General features: G+C 34.1%; 1 protein-coding gene across 1 annotated transcript in view; it reads right to left on the bottom strand.

The window, feature by feature from the left end:
• Positions 1–8,880: 8,880 nt before the first annotated feature.
• The window catches only part of Six4 (homeobox protein six4), a 28,423-nt gene continuing 13,816 nt past the window's right edge, over positions 8,881–23,487 (bottom strand). The window contains exons 3-4 of the mRNA XM_076779730.1: positions 10,955–11,271; positions 8,881–9,059 (exon numbers count right to left, since the gene is read on the bottom strand). Coding sequence (XP_076635845.1) covers positions 8,881–9,059; positions 10,955–11,271 — 496 coding nt within the window. The remainder of the gene's footprint in view (positions 9,060–10,954; positions 11,272–23,487) is intronic.

Raw genomic sequence — 23,487 nt, 5'->3', positions numbered from 1 at the left:
TCACGACGAATATTTAATTCTACAATATTTTTGTTATTAATGTATTCTAGTACCATTTATTATAATCAACGAAGAAGAATGAATCTATCATGATTGAAATATTTTAGAGAACAGCTATGCTTTAGAAAGAATGAACCATCTCTCAATCGCGTTTAAAATGTGAAAACGAAAATTAGAAAAATGTAAAGCACAGATATTTACGTTCGTAGTTGCTACGTATTCGACAAAGGTTGGATCGAGATCTAGAGAACACCCAGTCGAACGCAGCTGTGCTTTCGTATTATTATTTACTTTTTTCTACTCGAGTGTTCTGAAAATACTGAAGTTCCTGGAACTACGACCGTCGCTCGTTCATCGGTATACACGGTGTCAATGTCAAGAAACTTAAATATTTCCCACGCGTCAGAAACATTATGAATTTCAATGGGTAAAATATTATTCAGAAATATAATGTTTCAGTAACAAAATGGGTAAAGAATACGTACATATCTCACATAATAACAGATTGCAGATCTCAGTTTTTAAACTTCACACAACGAATGACACACTGACGCCATGAATTGGCGGTACTGAAACGGTGAAACGGCAGAAGGGTGGGGGAAGATCCCATATCCACCGGAAGTTCGTATTTCTAAATAAAAGTTTCAACATCTTTGAAATACTTATTTCAAATAATATTGGTAATACATACGATGAGAAACATTTTAGATAAAATCAAAAACTATAATACAAGAAAACAGACACCAAGCGAGTATGCAATTTTCTAATTATTGTCGTTCGACTACTGCACTGCCACCTATTCTATGAATCTTTCATTCCATATTTTTGGATTATCAAACATTAATGTATCGTACAAATCACTTGTAATTCATTCGATGTAAATGCTTTAATTTTCGAGAAATTCGATTGCATCAATGTGTAAATAAATAATCTTTCACTTCAAACGAACGTTTAACGTTGTCGACTATAGTTAGTGTGAATGTGACTTCCAGAGTTACCTTTGAAACGTGCCACGTGCTGCAGAACAATTGATTACGAAGTTGTTACTGGACACGAATTTTCATGTCCGGTTTGTTCTATTGCACCTTAATAACGCTATAAAAATGTCCACGTTCACCATAAAACTGATCAAAGTCTAATTTTCTTGCAAGCTTCACAATGCGGTGACAGGCCAGTTACAACCTCATGCAAGTAGGGTTAAAAAACTGAAATATCGACATCGTTAAACGTAAATACTTTCGATGCGCCCTGCGTTCAAGAACGGCGACTCCAAGAATTATACTGAAACTCATTATCGAAGTCGATAAAGTTAGCAAGTGCAAGAATTCGCTGTTTCTACGTTAACGAAAGCAAGCGTAAGTACGATATCATACGAATACGCGAATTAAATTTTAACGAGTGAAATGAATAACTAGATCGAAAATTAATAAATGCGCTAAAGAATCGTAAAATTCTAAAATTAAGGTGTCAATTTATATATCGAAGATCAACTTCACGAAATACGGAAAGACAAACGTACACAATAGATGGCAGTAGAATACATTAATTAAGAAAATATTGTAGAATTAAATATTCGTCGTGAATTTGTATCCCCATTTTACGATTCAACAGTGTTATTTGATGTTTAAAATTCAATCGTGTTCAATCTTTCGGTTTGATATAAGAATTTCAGTGGAAGACACCCTATCCCCCACGCCACCTACCAGTCAATTCGTCCAACAAACGACTCGCGGCGGGGGGGACGCCATTCGCTCGACGGAATAGAAAGGGACAAGACGCGTTACGAGATTCGCGAATATCAGGTGCGTAATTTTCTCAAGTTTTTACATTTAATTGTTGCTAATCGTTGCCATTGCGTCGTGCAACCTCTATCAATGCTTTATATGATTATCATTACGATTTTGATTGTAAATTCGACACAAAATCTTGAGAAAAGTTCAATCGGCTTCGCGCTTTTCTCTTCGAACTTTATCAATTGTTACGAGATTTCTCTGATTGTTAGGAGGTTATAATCTTTTCCAAGTTGTTTCGATACCGATTGCGATTCGATTAGGTATAGTACAGCTGTATTTATTATAACAATTGTGCTCTAATTTGACATTTTTCTTTTGATACAGATCATCGATGCAAATTCGAACGACAAGGTGACGTCATGGGCGCCATGTTGGCTAACGATCGAATCGAACGAGATTCAACGGAATATTGGTAAGCTCGTTTGAATTATAAAATCAACGAGATAATACGATCATGAGCACATTTTCTTCCTGATTTTTCGAATTTTATTAAATGTTTGATCGATTCGATAGAGTGTTAGTGAATATCCGTGAGTGTAAAAGATCAAATAACAATTTTCTTTTATATCGATCTATTCAACAATGAAAATGGCGTCGTTACGTGATCGTGAAAATTTCGAGTCGTAGTATTTATACGATAGTAGATACATTTGCATATTTTTTGATCCCTTTCTTCATAATTTTCGATAAATATATTATTCGGCTAACATGATTACGTTTGTATGCATATTTTACATGAAAATCCAAATCGACGAAGAAACTATCTATATATGACCATGTTGTTCAAGTAACTAACAATCTTTGCTTTTTGCATTACCATTCTTAATATTTATAACAATTGCATCATATTAAAATACCTTTCGACAAATATGAAAAGATATTCACAACTCTAAGACGAAAATTCTATATATTATATATTTTTTATTCAACGACAGCACTGTATTTATTATATTTTAATAATACTTTAGTTTTGAAACTTTCAGATATTTCTATCTGCTGAGAACGTTGAGAACATCGTACTTTCGGGAGAAACAGTACTATTTCCATGGCAAACATTTCAATGAAGAAATCAAAATATATAATAGAAAAGCACATCTGTGCTTGCTTGAATGTTTATGTCCCTTATCCATTTCACTTTACTTTTCAGACGATTTGGCGACCGCGCGCAAGGCGGTCGGTAGAGTCAGTTCTTTTGCGTACAGTTTGTTTTGGTACATAATAGAACCGAGTAAATTCTTGTTTACGTTTTCGCCTCAGGGTCAGGATTTACTGCGTATCTTAAACTCTTTTCAGAGCGTCGTGGCTCTCCAAGCTGTTTCAGTCACAGTAGTATAACATAATATTCTTTCTTTCAACTTGAAAATTTACTTATAATCGGTATTAGAGTCAGTGCATAATTGGAAACAAATATTGGGCGATGCAGCAATTGCCAATAATGTAAGTATCTTCGCAATTATTTCTATCTTTGCCTAGAAAAATAATCTAACTTTCAAGTTTTGCTATGTTAGTGACAATTTTCAATCTTATCAGAATGTTGATCGTCTCTATTGAAACTATAATTTGTATATTGTTTTAAACAGACTGTAATAGATTGTGCATTCTTTTATTTGTTCCTTTCCTTTTTGTACAGACTTTTCACGTTTCACCAGAATAATCATGGGGCCAGTAGAACTTCATCAACGACTCCACGGACGATTCCCACAGCATTTTGCACTGGACAACAACATCGCCATCGATTCAGCATGAAATTCCTGCTTCTTCGCAGTCTACGATCGGTGAGTCGCATGCAATATTATTACCTCCAGTCGCCAATCATGCCGTAGGACGAAAGGTTCGAATCGGCACGGTGACTGGTTGAATTATTGTTGTTTTGGCAAATACAGTGACCGCGGGTATTCATTTAACTCGTGAGAAGTAGCGTATTCTATTTCATTTCTTAGTTCAGGCTAGGGTCTTCTTGTACTTCGCGTCAATTATTAACATACTTTAATACATTTTTGTGGATATTCATGAAATCGTGATATACATTGGCATGTATGCTTGAAAACGTTTATAAAAATTTTATAATAATATTTATGATATCAATTAAATAGCGATAAATGCTTGATCATGTAGTGAAGAATTCGGATACCCTCCGAATTCGAGATTCTGATAAAGTCAATTATTATAATATTGAATTTAGATTAAATATATAATATATCATTGAATATATAATATTTAATGGTTTTATTACTTTCCATGTTTTTCAAGTTGTATTTGCAAATATAATATGTGTAATGAATTCAATTCTCAATTTTTAAACAATACATATTTGCCTTGAAGATTTTGTAGTTAAAGTTTATGTACAAAAAGACATTTCGCGATGGGTAGGTTTCTGAGTCAAAGTAGTATCATTTGAACATTCATTTTGACCTCTGAAAAATTACTTTGACAATGGAACCGCTTGAGGTTCCACCAATATTTCTGTTAGCTTTTTTGAATAAATTTCTTATTTGAAAAATCTCATTTAAAATCTTTTTCTCCATAGAATTCAATTTTCTTTATAGACATATTGCTTAATAATTATATTTCTGAATGTTTGCTTTTGTAATTTTATAAATAAAATGTAAATTTATAAACAAAATACTTTTGTTATTTTATAAATAAGATAATGGTTTCATAAAACTGAAAATAAAGTGACAAAAAACGAAAGAATGCTAGTTCGTTAGTGTTTCTACTAATAACTGTTTTTAGTTGAGGATTTTCAGGATAATTTTTCCGTGTTCATTGCCTAAAGTTATTCACGTGCCCAGGTGCTACTTGAGTAGGCGGAAGCAATGGGCACGATGCCATATATTGTTAAATTAATAATAATAATCTGTGTGAGCGATCGACATCGTGTTAGCGAATCGTGCACGGCGTACTTTCCACACATGTATGAGTGTGTGTGGCTAGGGTGTGGAGGTGCGTCGGTTTAGAAATCTTTATAATCCAGAAACTTAGTTATATTTCGTAATATCATATGTTTATAATTATCGGTAAAAATAGATATATTGAACTTTTATTTACCACGAAATATATAACAATTTTTCACGTTATTACTTATACATTCCTTTACACATTTTGGTGAATAGACCTACCCCCGAAATTCTACTCCCTTTCTAGAAAAAAATTCAGTACGGGCGGAACTTTAAACGTTAATAACTTTTTAACGAAGCCTGCATCAACAAATTGGTATTCTTGATTTTCGTCTTATTTTGACCTCTAGAATCCCCCATTAAAAGGTTTCCCAGGGGTGGTCGAACACCATGTATAATAGAACATGTAATATAAAATTGATAATTACTGTATCTACGGTACTTTATGCATAACTAAATTGTGCAGAACTCTGCCTACAAATATTTTTGTTCACGATACGTATACGCAATGGTCGCTAGCCTTTGTCGATCGATTTCAGGACATTGGTACGTACCCTAGAGAGTGTGAAAGTTGCGTGTTGCGCTCGGGTGTCGGAGGTGTCCCGGGACATCCTCTCTAGATTAGGCTCATTGCACCCGGGCGTCATGTGTGAGGACCGTGGAGTGCGTGTGTTGGCGAGAATGTGTTTTGCTTTTTTAAATCTAGAGCTAGGTAGGCAGGTAACTTACCTTCTGGTGTGTATGTGGTAGACGTAAGTAGGCAGGACCAGGGCAGGTCGTCACGGTCTGTGTTCGGGTAGGCGTATCTTCGCGTGCTAGACCTGCACCTGATTTTTGGATTTGGAAAGTCGATGCAAAGCTGGTCCAAACGAATCATGTCGTTCGTTCCTGGCTTCGTCTTCGATCCTCCAAGTCTAGCGATCTTAAAATCGCTATTCGCGATCGCGGTCGCGGTGATAGGCCCCGAAACGCTCGTCGCGCTCGAGATTCTTCACACGTGCGCCGACAACGATTCCTGGAGTCGTTGGACGTCCGTGTGCTGCACTGAATTTCGAGCCTAGTATTAAGTTTCAGGTTGGACAATATCGTCCGAAGAGAGAAGAAGCTAATAGCTGAAGAGGCCCTGACAAACTGTCGCAAGAGTGGGCTGCAACAAATGGTCCTCCATCTTCGGATGGGGAATCATTCACGTTACTTCTTTGTCACTGCATTTGCCAGTAGTAGTAGTAGTTAGTTTGTTTTTGTTGCATGCACATTTACAGATACCACACATGCTGAACCCTGATCCAGTATAGATTGGGCAAATCGCGATTTGAATTAGTGTTGCGGATTTTGAACGTCATTCGCGTTTGTTTTTAAGATAGAGTCGCGCTTCGTGAAGACTTGACGCTATTGCTTTTAGTGTTTCGAGTAATAAACATTCATTATAATTAATTTCACGTTTATAATTTATCCAATATTAATTTCGTTTTCTTTGTTGAGAATACTATTACGCTTAGTAAGCATTGATCGCGATTGTTTTTAGGATCATTAATTATGAATATTGAACGCATGTGATTTTATAGATATTTTATATTTTGAATTTGAGTTGTAGTATTGAATTAGTGTCGCGTTAATGACTAAACGCGTTGTTTTTCATTTAGTGTTGTGACCTATGGATCACTCAATTTATCCCTTAGGTCTTTGCTAATCCATGAAGCTGCTGAATGAACTGAGCTGTGATTCTGGGCTGGCTGGATTGGCTCATTTTTTGATATGTGTAAGTATATGAGATTCAAATAATCTCTGATTGACTACTCTGATTTTACTTTTGTATTGAACATGTGGGCTGCCAGACCAATAGTTTCGAAAATTTCTGATTCTTAAAATTAAATAAATATTCATATGTATTAAAAATTTATTACATATCCTGAAATTTCTTTAGGGCATAATTTTGGAACTAGTTGGAAGAGGGGGCAATGGAAAATAATTTTTTTGCTGTTCCCTGAAGAGGGTGAAGTATTATCTACTGTTGATAATTTAGCCTTTTAGCACAGACGAGATATACGAGTAGACCTTACATCCAATGTATTTTTTCTGTCCATTTTTCTGAGGCTCTAGAGCCCATTACCATTTGTCACTCGCAATATTACCAACGGGTTAAACAAATAAACACAAGAGAAAATGAGAGAAAAATTGAAATTACAGAAATATTATATTTTCAGTAAAGAATTTTTTTCTCGAAAATGGTTAGGATTTCGGGGGTATGTATAATGACCAAAAATGACTGTAATTGCTCACTGTAACTAAATATAATTTTTTCAGTATGATTTGAAATTTTTTAATTTCGCCTAAAAATTTCAGTACCTACTCGAATTTTTTTCTCGAAAGTGGGTAGGATTTCAGGAGTATGTCTATTAACCAAAAATGATTGCAATTCACCCTCTAAACTAAAAATAATTTTTTCAGAACGATTTGGAATTTTGTTTTCCTCATAAAATTTAACCACCTATTCCTTGTCGATTTTTCTTAAAAATTCGTTTTTGATTTTTAATAAATTTGTTTGACGCGTTACGGAAATTTTGCCTAATACTTTTCTGTAGGTATCCATGAGCTCTACTTCAGAAAAAAGTGTCATTTAAATATATTCACTATTGGAGGAATTATGGTCGTTTAAAAATTGCGTTTCTCATTCCTTTCATTGTCAACTCTCATATATCTACAGCAGTCTGCCCATCAATATCAATTAAGTGAATAGTTTCTGAACTGACCGCCATTTTCAAGTCGGTATGGCAGTCGGATTGGGCCACGAAAGTTCATAAGATCTACTCGTGTACCTCGTTTATGGTAACACATATTTGCAGGATAATAATTAATTACATTCCTATGGTCACAATAAAAAAGTTTTTCTCCATAAATAGAATCAAACAAAATAAGAATTAACTGTTCTCTTCGATCCCTATTTTAATTCTTTCATTTACATTTTGATAATACTCTGAATGGTTTAACAAGCTCCTTGGACTAATTCTGGAGTGTCTCTTCAAACATTTATTGTCTTTATATAATTTTAGATGTTTCATACTAATTATAATTCAAAACTAGTGTCATTATACTTAACGAATTTTACTATATTTTTATAACGTCATTTCCAATTCAATTGTCTAACCACTGATTTAACAACCTCTTTTCTACTTTGGTTTCCCCAATGAAAATTACTTCCTCTTCCGGCAATACAGTTCAATCGAATCGTTATAATTCTTCCTTACAAACTAAATCTCTTCCAAAAAAAGAACCATCATATATGTACAATTAAAAAATAAATTCTCTCAAAAACACAGCAGATAGAGTTGCAAGGAAAGACGTAACACAATTCACGCATCCATGTTTTATTTCCTATACATCCAACGCGCGTCACATAATTTTACAATTAATGTCTTGTCGAAGCGGATATATCCCTCGTTTCCTTCTCGAGACGCTAGAATCGTCCAAAATGCACGGGGCACGCGATTCTCCGATCAAAAATATATTTTACACTTCGAAACGAGCTTCTATTTTGTACACCTTCGCGAGACTGCTTTCATTAATTCTCACCCTTCTCGACACTCCACTCGAATACACGATTCATAGATGAAGCAATGTTCGAGATACTTTGTTTACAAATTTGGGCACGATGATCTCTCGAAAGCTTCGAAATATTTCTATTCGTTGCTGAAGGAGGTCTCCTCTCCGTGCCGCCATATCGATTTACATCTTTTACGAGCTCCTCTCCTTTGTGCGATCATTACGCGAGCATAGAACCGGGGAGCAGCTGAACTCGAACGCGCCATCGCTCGAAGGGTGCGCGAAACCAGTTATTCAGAGCTCCTCCCAGCTGTTTTACGGACGTTCTCGCCCTTCCATTGGCGACGAATCACAGCGGTGGTTCTCGCGGAACCACCATGATCGCGCAATGCCCTCCGCGAGTCGCTTTCGCCAACGTTCATCGTCTTCCTCGAGGCAAACGACAAATTCCACGATGTTCCTTGGGTTCCCAGTGGATGGGAACGTACGATGATCTAGGAAATGCTTAGTTCGCTCGTCGATCGGTCGTCGAGGTTGCAGTACTTGATGGGGGCCACGTGGACGAGTCAGGCGAACGCGTGGACTCGCGCGAATATGTCGTCGCTTTGGCCGTGCTGATCGTCGTTGCGATCGGTCTCGTAGTCCGTTGGTCACATCGAGTGCTGCGGAGGCGGCAGCATGATCTCGTAACCGGCTGGCATGGTTTGCTGGTGATGGTGGTGATGGTGGTGGGCGCTGGTCATCATCTGATGGTGGGTTTGTTGGTAGTATTGGTGGTGCATGGGCGAGTGTGTGGAGTAGTAGACGGAGCTCTGTTCTGCGTCTTTACCTGGAAAAATTCACATAGTTAGTATGATAATAATTTATTTTAGTATTATGTAATTATATAAAGTGTTATACTGAATGCACTAAAATATTATGCAATTATATTGCATGAAGTGTTATATAATAATAGAAATAATATATGCAAATGCAATAAAATATTATTGTACAATGACCCATATGTGGGTCACGGGCAGCGAACGTTTTAAGACTCGACAGTATTATTGTACGATGACCCATATGTAGGTCACGGGCAGTGAACGTTTTAAGACTCGACAGTATTCTTGTATAATGACCCACATATGGGTCATGGGCAGTGAACGTTTTAAGACTCGACAGTATTATTGTACAATGACCCACATGTGGGTCACGGGCAGTGAACGTTTTAAGACTCGACAGTGTTATTGTACAATGACCCATATGTGGGTCACGGGCAGCGAACGTTTTAAGACTCGACAGTATTATTGTACGATGAGCCATATGTAGGTCACGGACAGTGAACGTTTTAAGACTCGACAGTATTCTTGTATAATGACCCACATGTGGGTCACGGGTAGTGAACGTTTTAAGACTCGACAGTATTATTGTACAATGACCCACATGTGGGGCACGGGCAGTGAACGTTTTAAGACTCGACAGTATTATTGTATAATGACCCATATGTGGGTCACGGGCAGTGAACGTTTGAAGGCTCGACAGTATTATTGTATAATACTTTATTATAATTGTATATATTATTTCTATTATCATATAATACTTCATACAATATAATTGCATAATATTTTAATGTATTTTATATAATACTTTACATAATTACATAATAAAAAAGTAAATTATTTGAATTATGTACAAAAAAAGTGCACACTATTGTACTAAATACATTAAAATATTATGCAATTACATTGCATGAGGTATTATATAATAATAAAAATAATATATGCAAATACAATAAAGTATTATTGTCCAATGACCCATATGTGGGTCACGAAAATATTATGCAATTATATTGCATGAAGTATTATATAATAATAGAAATAATGTATACAAATACAATAAAGTATGATACAACAATTGTTTATTATATGGAAAAATCCGTATTCTCGTCTAGATATTGCGTTTTCATGTTGGTAGTGCTGCTAGTCGTTTTATGGGACACGAAATCCTGATAGAAGATAAAATAAATCTGAATTCCATCTAGGGGCATTTTCTCGAGCTTCACGCAGTAGTGATGTTCAGTTAAGTAAAAACATTTCACCCCGGATAAGTGATAAGGAACCATCCCCAACGTTATTTCCTCAACTCAAGCAGGGTAGACACGAGCAAAATATTATTCGAATCAAATTTTTTCATTTCAATCTGTAATATCATTCCATTTTTTAAAAATTGTTAATTGAAATTTTTGACGGGAAAAGAAATTTGACCCAATTTTTCAAAACTCAACTGTATTTTAATATTTATAGTTAACCAAACGAAGCCTCGAACAAAAGTTGGTTCAAGAACGAGTCTAAAATTTTCATTCGTTATTCGTGAATAAAGTTTATTGTAGCTGTTTCCTCAGTTCAAGATTTTTTATTACAATAATATTTTTCATTCCAGTAATATCATTCTATTTTTAAAAAATTATTAATCAAGATTTTCAACGGTCTAATTTGACCCAATTTGAATATTAACGCGTTCACTGTCCGGTCTCCCAGCGGCGTATCCAATAACGTGGTGATATGACCCATATACGGTTCATGGACAGTGAACGTGTTAAGTTTCAACTGTATTTTAATATTTATAGTTAATCAAACGAAGCCTCGAACAAAAGTTACTTCAGGAACGAATCCAAAATAGTTGTTCGTCGTTCCTGAATAAAATTTTTCGTAGATCGTTGTGTGTATCGTTCCGTGGTTGACTTACCAGTCTCGTAAACGCCGCGACCGTAGCAGAGGGCCTTGACGTCGTTCATGGGGCTAAGGCCTCCGTTGTGGGGGTGGACGGAGGACGGGGTGACGGGCGCCGCGTATCCGTGATGATGCGGGCCCATGGGGCTCATGCCTATCGGGCTGCACGGGTTCATGCCCACCGGTGACATGCCCATCGTCGACAGCGGCGACATCGCGAGATTTGGGCTGTCCGAGTCGATGCTCTGCAACGACTGTATGCTACCCCCGTTGCTCACGGAATTGCTCATCGCGTTGGCTGCACCGCCCTGGCAGTTTAACGGTAACATGTCCCTGGAACGAAAAATATAGGATTCTTGTTGGAACTAGGCTTGGGACCAACTTTTTTTCAACGCCTCAGCGATTCAAAATCCCGCCAATGTAATTTGTAGACACTTCGATGATTATTTAAATTGGATCGAAACAGTTAAGGGGGGATTCTCGTGTAACTGCGTTAAAATTGCTGCTTTTTAATTTTGTTAAAATGAAATTTTGTAAACTATAGCATTTTGGAGAACAAATTTCTTTTTTTGGTATTGAAATATGGAAAATTTAAAACACTATTACATTGTGAAGAAATACATTCTTTGATTGGTATAAAAATGTGGAAAACTTTAAAAACTATAGTATTTTGAAGAACAAATTTCTTTTTTTTGGTATAAAAATATGGAAAATTAAAAAAAATACAGCATTCTGGTGAACAATTTCTTTTTTTAATATAGAAATATTGGATATTTTAAAAACTATAGCATTTTGAAAAACAAATTTTTCTTTCGTATAAAAATAGGAAAAATTTTTTAAATATAGCATTTTGATGTACAAAATTCTTTTCTTTTTAGTATAAAAGTATGGAAAATTTAAAAAAATGTAGCATTCTGGTAAACAATTTCTTTTTTTAATATTGAAATATGGGGACTTTTAAAAACTATAGCATTTTGACGAACAAATTCTTCTTTTTGTAACAAAATATGGAAAATTTAAAAAATATAGCATTTTGATGTACAAATTTCTTTTTTTTGCCATGAAAATATGGAAAATTTTAAATACTATAACATCTGAATGAACAATTTCTTTTTCTAATATAGAAATATAGAAAATTTTAAAAACTATAGCATTTTGAAGAACAAATTTTTCTTTTAGTATAAAAATAGGGAAAAATTTTAAAAATATAGCATTTTGATGAACAAATTTCTTTTGTTTGGTATAAAAATATGGACAATTTTAAATACTATAGTATTTTGATGAACAAATTTCTTTTTTTTTTATGCAAATATGGAAAATTTTAAAAACTATAGCATTTTGAAAAACAAATTTTTCTTTTCGTATAAAAATAGGGAAAATTTTAAAAATATAGCATTTTGATGTACAAATTTCTTTTTTTTTGGTATAAAATATGGAGAATTTTCAATACTTTAGCATCTGAATGAACAAATTTCTTTTTTTTTTGGTGTAAAAATATGAAAAATTTAAAAAAATATAGCATTCTGATGAACAATTTCTTTTTCTAATATAGAAATATAGAAAATTTTTAAAACTATAGCATTTTGAATATTAAATTTTTCTTTTAGTATAAAAATAGGGAAAATTAAAAATGATATAGCATTTTGATGAACTAATTTCTTTTTTTTTTTTTGATATAAAAATATGAAAAATATTATAAACTATAGCATTTTGATGAAGAAATTTTTCTTTTTGTATGAAAATATGGAAAATCCTTAAAAATATAGCATTTTGAACCAAATGTTTTCTTCAAAATGCTACAGCTTTCAAAATTGTCCATATTTTTTGTTTAAAACGGGTTCACTACCAGTGAAAACCAATTAGCTTTAAGAAAACATTTGGTATAAAAATGTATTCTCCTAAATATCATACTTTTAAAAAATCAAAAACTAAATTTTAATTTTAACTCTGTTACACGACAATTCCCCCTCATCTATCACAATATTTTATCCACTAATTGTCTAAACTTTCATTCGAGGCAAACAGTTTCCAATTTCAATCGCTATATTTTCACTTGCAAAAAAGATTTTCATGCAATAATGAAGTCACCAAAGAATTTTTAATCGTAAAATCATACGAGAAATTGCTAAACTTGAGAGCTAAGAGAGTGCGTCCTTGGAATTCAGATTTCACGGACGAAAATTTAAAAAAGAAAAGAAAAAACGTTTCGAACGAGTTCAGTCGAAACCCGTCGCGAAAATCGTGCGTTTCCCCCGAGAGCTGCACGTGTCGCGAAGAAAAATCGTCGCAGACCCGTCGTAAATCTCCATCCGTTTCGAAGGGAAAAGTCGTCGAAGCGTTTCCGACCGTGAAGCACATTCGAGGCCTCCTCCATTGTCTTAGAGGCTCGCCTGGACAAAAAATCCAGTGACCCTTGGCCCCGGGACCAATCGAGGAGTCACCCCCGCGCGCGTGCACACACATGCTCGTTCCGAGAAACTTCAGTCGGAGACGTTAAGGAGGCCGACGTAGGGCAAAAAAGGTCGACGAGGAAGGCCACTTTATTCCACGCATTGTTCCTCGTCGTCCACGGTGGAAACAACCGCTTCGGTCGTTTGCACGCGCGGCTCCTCCGTCCCTGTCCCTCCCCATGGCCTCCCCTGTGTCACCGTTGAACACACACGCATGGTGGCCCATGTGCAGGGCTCCGCCCATGACCGTAGTTTGTCCACGCGGCTCTGAGCCTCCCCTCCGACCCCCTTTCGCAACCGTGCATTTTTTTATGGTTGTGCTTCAAGGTCTGGATCTCGAGACGCACGGCCACCGACGATCGAGTTCACGCCATCTTGGCCCAAAGCATTTTCAATATAGTATAAATAGTAGGATTATTGCAGATTGCCACTAATGTTCTTATTGAGAATTTGTATTACTTGGTAGGGGGGAAAGGGAACGTGTTAGTATATTGAATTTTAATTTTTATAAATTTTTATAGTGTCAGAATTAATGATACTTTATTTATATTTGGCTACTGGTGAAAAAGGATAATATTAGATCGTCCCATATGTTGGTGCTGGAATTTTGTACTGGACAATAATATTTTAAACATATAATGGAATTTTATGAAAATCAGTAAACCCCCTCCCCTTCCTTTGGCAGAGCTCACGCGTCGACCGCCATCTTGGTCCAAAGCATTTTCAATATAGTATAAATAGTAGGATTATTGCAGTTGCCACTAATGTTCTTATTGAGAATTTGTATTACTTGGTAGGTTTGAAAATGAAACGTGTTAGTTTATTGAATTTTTATAAATTTTTATGGTGTCAGAATTAATGATACTTTATTTGTATTTCGTTGGTGGTGAAAAAGGATAATATTAGATCGTCCCATATGTTCGTGCTGAAGTTTTGTACTACACAATAATATTTTAAACATATAATAATGTAAAGTTATTAAATTTCAATTTTTATAAATTTCTATACCATTAAAATTAATGGTACTTTATTTATATTTGGCTGCTAGTGAAAAATGGTAATATTAGGTTGTTTCATATGTTCGTGCTGGAGTTTTATATTACACAATAATGTGTTTTAATTTAAACATATAATGGAATTTTATGAAAATCAGTAAACCCCCTCCCCTTTCTTTGGCAGAGCCATTGTATCTACAAAATTTCTTTGATATTTTTATTAAAATGTAGTTCAAAGCTTTTCGTTAGAACATTGATATATTCAAAACACTAGTTTTTCTCGTTTGAGTTCACGCGTCGCCCGCCATCTTGATCCAAACAATTTTAAATATAGTATAAATATTAGGTCTTCCCATTGCAGATAGCCCCTAATGTTCTTTTTGAGAATTTGTATTACTTGGTAGGTTTGAAAATGAAACGTGTTAGTTTATTGAATTTTTATAAATTTTTATGGTGTCAGAATTAATGATACTTTATTTGTATTTCGTTGGTGGTGAAAAAGAATAATATTAGGTCGTCTCAATTGTTCGTGCTGAAGTTTTGTACTACACAATAATATTTTAAACATATAATAATGTAAAGTTATTAAATTTCAATTTTTATAAATTTCTATACCATTAAAATTAATGGTACTTTATTTATATTTGGTTGGTGGTGAAAAATGGTAATATTAGGTTCTTTCATATGTTCGTGCTGGAGTTTTGTATTACACAATAATATTTTAAACACATAATGGAATTTTATAAAAATCAGTAAACCCCCTCCCCTTTCTTTGGTAGAGCCATTATATCTACAAAATTTCTTTGATATTTTTATTAAAATGTAGTTCAAAGCTTTTCGTTAAAACATATATTCAAATTGTTTATCCATTAGTTTTGCTCATTCGAGTTCAAGCGTCGACCGCCATCTTGATCCAAACCATTTTCAATATAGTATAAATATTAGGTGTTTCCCATTGCAGATTGTCCCTAACGCTCTTATTGAGAATTTGTATTACTTGGTAGGTTTGAAAATGAAACGTGTTAATTTATTGAATTTTAATTTTTGTAAATTTTTATAGTGTCAGAATTAACCATACATTATTTATATTTGGTTGGTGGTGAAAAATGATAATATTGGGTCGTCCCATATGTTCGTGCTGGAGTTTTGAACTAAACAATAATATTTTAAACATAGAATAACGTCACTTTATTAAATTTCAATTTTTATAAATTTATATAGTATTAAAATTAATGATACTTTATTTATATTTGGTTGGTGGTGAAAAATGATAACATTAGGTAGTTTCATATGTTCGTGTTAGAGTTTTGAACTACACAATAATATTTTAAACACATAATGGAATTTTATGAAAATCAGTGAACCCCCTCCCCTTTCTTTGACGGAGCCATTGATTCTACAAAACTTTGAAATTTGTATTAAAATGTAATTCAAAGCTTCTCGTTAAAACATATATTCAAATTGTTTACCCACTAATAAGCCTGGCGATTGTTGTATTTTATTTCTTATAAAATTTTATTATATGCTAATGAAAATATTCATGCAATTAGGCTCGAGTACGATCAAGAAAATTTCGATCCATAAATCAGTGTGGATTCTAAACTTCAAGCTTTGATACAATATCTGTGAATTATTGAATTATTGTCGCTGATCTGATAAATTTTGGTTAGTTTTCTATTAAATTAGAAATTTTATCGTCAATTTCAGAATATCGAACTGTATAGACTTATGGAACATATAAATAAGTTACACATGATGACACTTGTATTACGTATAATGAGAATCAATCTGTTTCATCGAAGTCGCGTTTGTATCGTTTTTCTCTTTCATCTGCAAATCCACCATTTTGCTTTGCAACCAGAGAATCGCCATTTATCTGGTATATTACAGTTCGTCGAGTAATTACTCTCGCGTTTATGTCGGGGCAATTTCAATGGCACAGATTAACGTTCACGCTGTGTAATTCAAAGTAATGACTAATTAATTAAAAATAATTAATTAAAAAATCTTTCAAATTGCCAGGATACGCGATACTTGTCCCGAGTTCGAACCGATTTGATCCCCGTATGTGGGTCAATGGGAAGTCAAACGCGTTAACACTAGTAATTTGATGTTTTCACAGAACGATACCATATTAACTTCTCACCAGCGTCTGCTAGGAATAATATCCTACTTCGACAGAAATTTCATACTGACGATCAGATTAAAATGTGCTGAGAGTATTATCAATGTATTGACGAGATTCTCCCGATGAAAATGAGTCCAAACACGACCTAGTTTGGACTACTTTTAATTTTGACTTACTCGAACTATTTTTGAAAAATTCTAAATTACGTGAAATTAAAAATTGTCCGAATGGTGTCGTGTTTGGACTCGTTTTCATCGGGAGAATCTCACCAATCTCATTTTGCAAGAGATTGTTACCGTATTCTGAAGTTATAGAATACTCCCTGGACGAGCCAAGGGTCATAATTTTAAATATGAGAATTAAAGTTTTACTGAAAGTCACATTGCTGGTCAGATTAAAATGTGGTGAGAGTATTATCAAAGTATTGACGAGATTCTCCCGATGAAAATGAGTCCAAACACGACCTAGTTTGGACTACTTTTAATTTTGACTTACTCGAACTATTTTTGAAAAATTCTAAATTACGTGAAATTAAAAATTGTCCGAATAATGTCGTGTTTGGACTCGTTTTCATCGGGAGAATCTCACCAATCTCGTTAAAATCTTATAACAAACAGAAGTGTAATAAAAATAGTATTTTGACACATACACAAACCATTACAGTATGCTTCGAGTTTCAAGTTCATTATTTACTTCTTCATGCTATACAATTACTTTCTTTGAATTCTTCTTTCAAATTACAAAAATCGTAACACGTTCACTGTCCGGTTTCTCAGCGTCGTATCTAATAGCACGGTGACGTGACCCATATGCGGGTCACGGACAGTGAACGTGTTGAAAATGTCAATGGTGCTATAGTTATGCTTCGTATTGTGCATAGTCGATGTTCAGCGCATGTGCGGGTAATTTTTGTAGGTAGACGGCGCGCTTCCGTGCGGCGGGACGCGCGTCGAGATAAATCGACGCAGCGTCGGAGGGCCGGTCGTGGCCTTTATGTAGTAAACTATTGGTAGTGCGAACAGCTCAATGGTGAAACGCGAGACGTAACCAAAGCTGCGTCATAAAACGGTAATGGGGCGTCGCGTTTCCTTTTCCTAGGGCCTCTGTCAGGGGGGGGAGGACGTTAAGGGCGGAAAGAGGGAGGAAGCTGGAGAATTTTTCGTTTCGTGGGCGTTCTGCCGAGGTGTAAAGCACTTGGAAACTTTCGAGGGCCGCGATTCGGCGTCTCGACGCCTCTATCAAGAGCTGTAGCGACGAAATGTTTGCTCGCGTCTGCAACCCCCCCAAAAAACCGATACACAACACTTTCGATGAAACTTTAAAGAAATATATAGGGTGGTCTGTGCAACTTGTGTGCTTCTGTGACTTCCAAAGTATGCTCAAAAAAATTTTGTATGGAAAGGTTGCAGGGTTTGAAGGGGTACACTATGCAGTGCATTTGTATTTTTTATGGATGAAGGTATTTTGAAGATTTAAGGAGTTAATTTTGTTTTTTTTTTATATGGAATAATATGTCTTTTGTACCAAAGTATGGAAGAATATCAAATTCTGAGGAGAAAAGTGTTGATTTGTATTAGCTCTAAGTCTAATAAGTAATGAATAATTTTAATAACGAGTGAAGAAAATTTTCAAGAAATAAAGTGAAATTACTCGTTAATTTTTTGGTTTAGGGTTAATACAAGTCAACATTTTTCTACTCAGAATTTGATATTCTTCCATATTAGGGAAGATAATTATTGATTAGATATTAATTAAACTTTAGATTAAAGAATTTTTTAAATTATTAATTAGAGATTATACAGTATAAAAAGTATAGTATTTCATTAAAGAAAAACAAAATTTACACTCAAATATCTGAAACGCCTTCTTTTATAAAAAAGACAAATGCATTACATAGTGTTCATATTGGACACCCTGTATAATACAAGAATCCTCGACCACAATTTTATTGTCTTTGATAACGAGGAGTTAATTTGCAAAACTGTGTTTGTTTTTGTGAGTTTAGTATAGTTTCGAAGTTTGATCCTGACATATTTCAACACCCTATATAATGTTCTTGGTTACGTCACAATTTTAATATCTTTAATAACGAAAAGTTAATTTGCAACACTGTGTTTCTTTAGGTTTTAAAGCTTGCGTTTGTGAGTTTAGTTTCGAAGTTTAGTCTTAACCATTTTGGACACCCTATATAACGTTCTCGACTATGTTACAATTTTAATATCTTTAATAACGAAAGGGTATTTACAAAACTCTGTTTGTTTAAGTTTTAAAGCTTAGTTTTGCGAGTTTAGTTTCGAAGTTTAGTCCAAACCATTTTGGACACCCTATATAATGTCCTCGACTATGTTACAATTTTAATATCTTTAATAACGAAAAGTTAATTTGCAACACTGTTTCTTTAGGTTTTAAAACTTGCTTTTGTGAGTTTAGTCCCAACCATTATGGACACCCTATGTAAAGTCCTCGACTACAATTTTAATATCTTTAGTCAGGAAAAATTAATTTGCAAAACTATGTTTCTTTACGTTTTAAAGTTTGCTTTTGTGAGTTTAATTTCGAAGTTTGATCCAAACCACTTTGGACACCCTATGTAACGTCCTCGACTGCAATTTTAATATCTTTAATAACGAAAGGGTAATTTTCAAAACTGTGTTTCTTTAGGTTTTAAAGCTTGCGTTTGTGAGTTTAGTTTCGAAATTCGATCCAAACCATTTTAGACACCCTATATAACGTCCTCGACTATATTAGAATTTTAATATCTTTAATAACGAAAAGTTAATTTACAAAACTATGTTTGCTTAGTCTTGAAAGTTTGCTTTTGTGAGTTTAGTTTCGAAATTTGGTCCAAACCATTTTAGACACCCTATATAACGTCCTCGACTATGGTAGAATTTTAATATCTTTAATAACGAAAAGTTAATTTGCAACACTGTTTCTTTAGGTTTTAAAACTTGCTTTTGTGAGTTTAGTCCCAACCATTATGGACACCCTATGTAAAGTCCTCGACTACAATTTTAATATCTTTAGTCAGGAAAAATTAATTTGCAAAACTATGTTTCTTTACGTTTTAAAGTTTGCTTTTGTGAGTTTAATTTCGAAGTTTGATCCAAACCACTTTGGACACCCTATGTAACGTCCTCGACTACAATTTTAATATCTTTAATAACGAAAGGGTAATTTGCAAAACTGTGTTTCTTTAGGTTTTAAAGCTTGCGTTTGTGAGTTTAGTTTCGAAATTTGGTCCAAACCACTTTGGACACCCTATGTAATGTCCTCGACTACAATTTTGATATCTTTAATAACGAAAGGATAAATTGCAAAACTGTGTTTGCTTAGTCTTGAAAGTTTGCTTTTGTGAATTTAGTTTTGGTCCCAATCACTTTGAACACCCTATATAACGTCCTCGACTACAATTTTAATATCTTTAATAACGAAAGGGTAATTTGAAAAACTGTGTTTCTTTACGTTTTAAAATTTGCTTTTGTGAGTTTAGTTTCGAAATTTGGTCCCAACCATTTTGAACACCCTGTATAACATCCTCGACTACGTCAAAATTTTAATATCTTTAATAACGAAAAGTTAATTTACAAAACTATGTTTGCTTAGGCTTGAAAGTTTGCTTTTGTGAGTTTAGTTTCGAAATTTGGTCCAAACCATTTTAGACACCCTATATAACGTCCTCGACTATGGTAGAATTTTAATATCTTTAATAACGAAAAGTTAATTTGCAAAACTCTGTTTCTTTACGTTTTAAAGCTTACTTTTGCGAGTTTAGTATACACATTCTGTTAAGTAAACATTCTATTTGTCAATACGAGCTAGAAACGAGGTTCGCGTGCAAGTATCGAGGTTTCATTTGCTCAGGCTCTATACAATTGAGATAGCGTATGGAAATATACAGGGTGTCCCGTAAATGGTGTAAAAACCGGAAATGTGGGGTAGCTGAGACGATTCTGAACAACAATTTCCTTTGCAAAAATGTCGGATGGAGCTTTGTTTTTGAATTATTAACGAAAAACGAAGCTCCATCTGACATTTTTGCAAAGGAAATTGTTGTTCAGAATCGTCTCAACTACCCCACATTTCCGGATATTACACCATTTACGGGACACCCTGTATACAATATTCACAATCTCTATTCATCTAGTTGAATCTGTGATTCTTTTTTTTTCTACCTCACTCAGACGAATAAAAGTGAGTAAAGTGGAAAAATATGCAAATGTTTTCCGTTCCAGCCACGAACTGTCGATAGTCCGTCGATCGAAAATATGTATCACGATTCGAACGATTAAATAGTTCGTCGCGTTGGCGGTCCAAAGCTAACCGTAAACGAGGCACGACGTAGCCATAACAACGCTCGCTCTCCGCTCATTCTTTCTGCACACGTATGCTCCACCTACACCGACGAAGAAGATTTATGCGAATGCATGCACGCTTGAAAATATTTCGTAAACCATAAATAACCACCAGAAGTCAAAATTATCTCCGTAGATTTAATATTCCAAAAATGGGTAAAATTGTATTCGATTAATTTTGCAATTTATTCAAAAATTTGTATTTGCTAAAAAACATTTCATTTTATGATGGAAATATTGATTCGAATTTTTCGTTTGTTATTAGAAAATCCAGATAAGAATTTTGCTTTTCTTATGAGGATTAGTTTCCATCCCCCAATTTTATCTGTGTAGATTTAATGTTCCAAAAGTGGGTAAAATTTTATTCGATGGTTTCTGACGTTTATTCGAAAATTTGTATTTGTTAAGAAATATTTAATTTTATTATGGAAATATTGATTCGAATTTTTCGTTTGTTATTAGAAGATTCAGATAAGAATTTTGTTTTTCTTATGAGGATTAGTTTCCATCCCCCAATTTTATCTGTGTAGATTTAATATTCCAAAAGTGGGTAAAATTTTATTCGATGGTTTCTGACGTTTATTCGAAAATTTGTATTTGTTAAGAAATATTTAATTTTATTATGGAAATATTGATTCGAATTTTTCGTTTGTTATTAGAAAATCCAGATAAGAATTTTGTTTTTCTTATGAGGATTAGTTTTCATCCCCCAATTTTATCTGTGTAGATTTAATATTCCAAAAATGGAGAAAATTTTATTCGATTGATTTTGACGTTTATTCGAAAATTTGTATTTGTTAAGAAATATTTCATTTTATTATGGAAATATTGATTCGAATTTTTTGTTTGTTATTAGAAGATCCAGATAAGAATTTTGTTTTTCCATCCCCCAATTAGGACACAGTCGAGGTGACGAGGTTGTTGTAATCTTATCTTAATTCACGGGCCGTGTTGTATCAATAAACGGTTAAACACGTGCTCAGCATTATCTAAGGACAACTGTTCGTTCTTCCGTTACGTAATTGACACTCTTCTACGGTTCGGAAGATATCTGCAAAGGGTTTACAAATAACGGTGGAGCGATCGCGAATACGTAGCAAGTTCTAGGATTACACAATCACAAGAAATTAGGCGCTTCTTGATTTCGAGCATCGCGGAGGACGTTTAAGGCTCGCTGGAATTCTGATAAGCTCGTTAAAACGTTCCTAAATGCACGCAGAATAGTTTAAATACGATTGAGACGAACTTGTCTAAATAAATGTATCGAGAATTAATAGTTTACCCGTTATATAAAAATTAGAACGAAACGTTTCACGACAATTTTTAAATTAAGGTGTTGTGAAGTTAAGTTAAGAAAATTCGTGCAGAATGTTACGAAAATAAGTACTATGACATATTATTGGTTTTGGAGTTTCCAATTTTTTTTTGGAAAACATTTTTGCTTCGTAGAAAATTTCATGGCTATTGGTCTGGCATGTGTTTATAAATCAAAATTTACAGGGCAAGAAAATTTATATTTTCTTTGTGTAATTTGTATTAGAAACACGATTACGTCTCGAAAATTCATGTTGAAAATCTGTTTCGTGTTTTGAAACCCCAGATCAAGGGACAATTTTCATTCAAAATGCACGGAATATTTTTTAAATAAAAGAAAGTAGGAGTAAACGTTCATTTTAGTTACTGAAAACCAGTATTTCAATTTTTTGATTTGAAAAATAACTCAGCAAAAAAAGCTAAGCAAAAGTCTGAGGTGGAACATATTTTAACCTAACCTCAAAGTGTTAAATAACTCACAAATCATTTGCAAATAATAGAACTTCTACAAATCTTCCCTCTAAAAAGCTTCCATTTCATCGATTCTGTTAAGACCATTTTGCAAATGGCGTCCATCCATTAAAACGTGGTGAGAATGTTATTAATGTATTAGCGAAATTCTCTCGATGAAAAAGAGTCCAAACACGATCTAGTTCGGACTACTATTAATTTCGAATGATTTTAAACAAAAAAACACTCAAAATGCACGGAATATTTTTTAAGTAAAAACAAGCAGGAGTAAACGTTCATTTTAGTTATTGAAAACTAGTATTTCAATTTTTTGATTTGAAAAATAACCCAGCAAAAAAAGCTAAGCAAAAGTCTGAGATGGGACATATTTTAACCTAACCTCAAAGTGTTAAATAACTCACAAATCATTTGCTCAATAATAGAACTTCTACAAATCTTCCCTCTAAAAAGCTTCCATTTCATCGATTCTGTTAAGACCATTTTGCAAATGGCGTCCATGCATTAAAACGTGGTGAGAATATTATTAATGTAATGGCGAAATTCTCCCGATGAAAAAGAGTCCAAACACGACCTAGTTCGGACTACTATTAATTTCGAATGATTTTAAACAAAAAAACACTCAAAATGCACGGAATATTTTTTAAGTAAAAAGAAGCAGGAGTAAACGTTCATTTTAGTTATTGAAAACCAGTATTTCAATTTTTTGATTTGAAAAACAACTCAGCAAAAAAAATTAAACAAAAATCTGAGGTGGGACAGATTTTAATCTAACCTCAAAGTGCTAAATAACTCACAAATCATTTGCTCAATAATAGAACTTCTACAAATCTTCCATT

The sequence above is a fragment of the Colletes latitarsis genome, chromosome 12 (genome assembly GCF_051014445.1).
Source record: "Colletes latitarsis isolate SP2378_abdomen chromosome 12, iyColLati1, whole genome shotgun sequence".
Classification (NCBI taxonomy): domain Eukaryota; kingdom Metazoa; phylum Arthropoda; class Insecta; order Hymenoptera; family Colletidae; genus Colletes; species Colletes latitarsis.
This window is presented reverse-complemented; position numbering and strand designations above follow the sequence as displayed.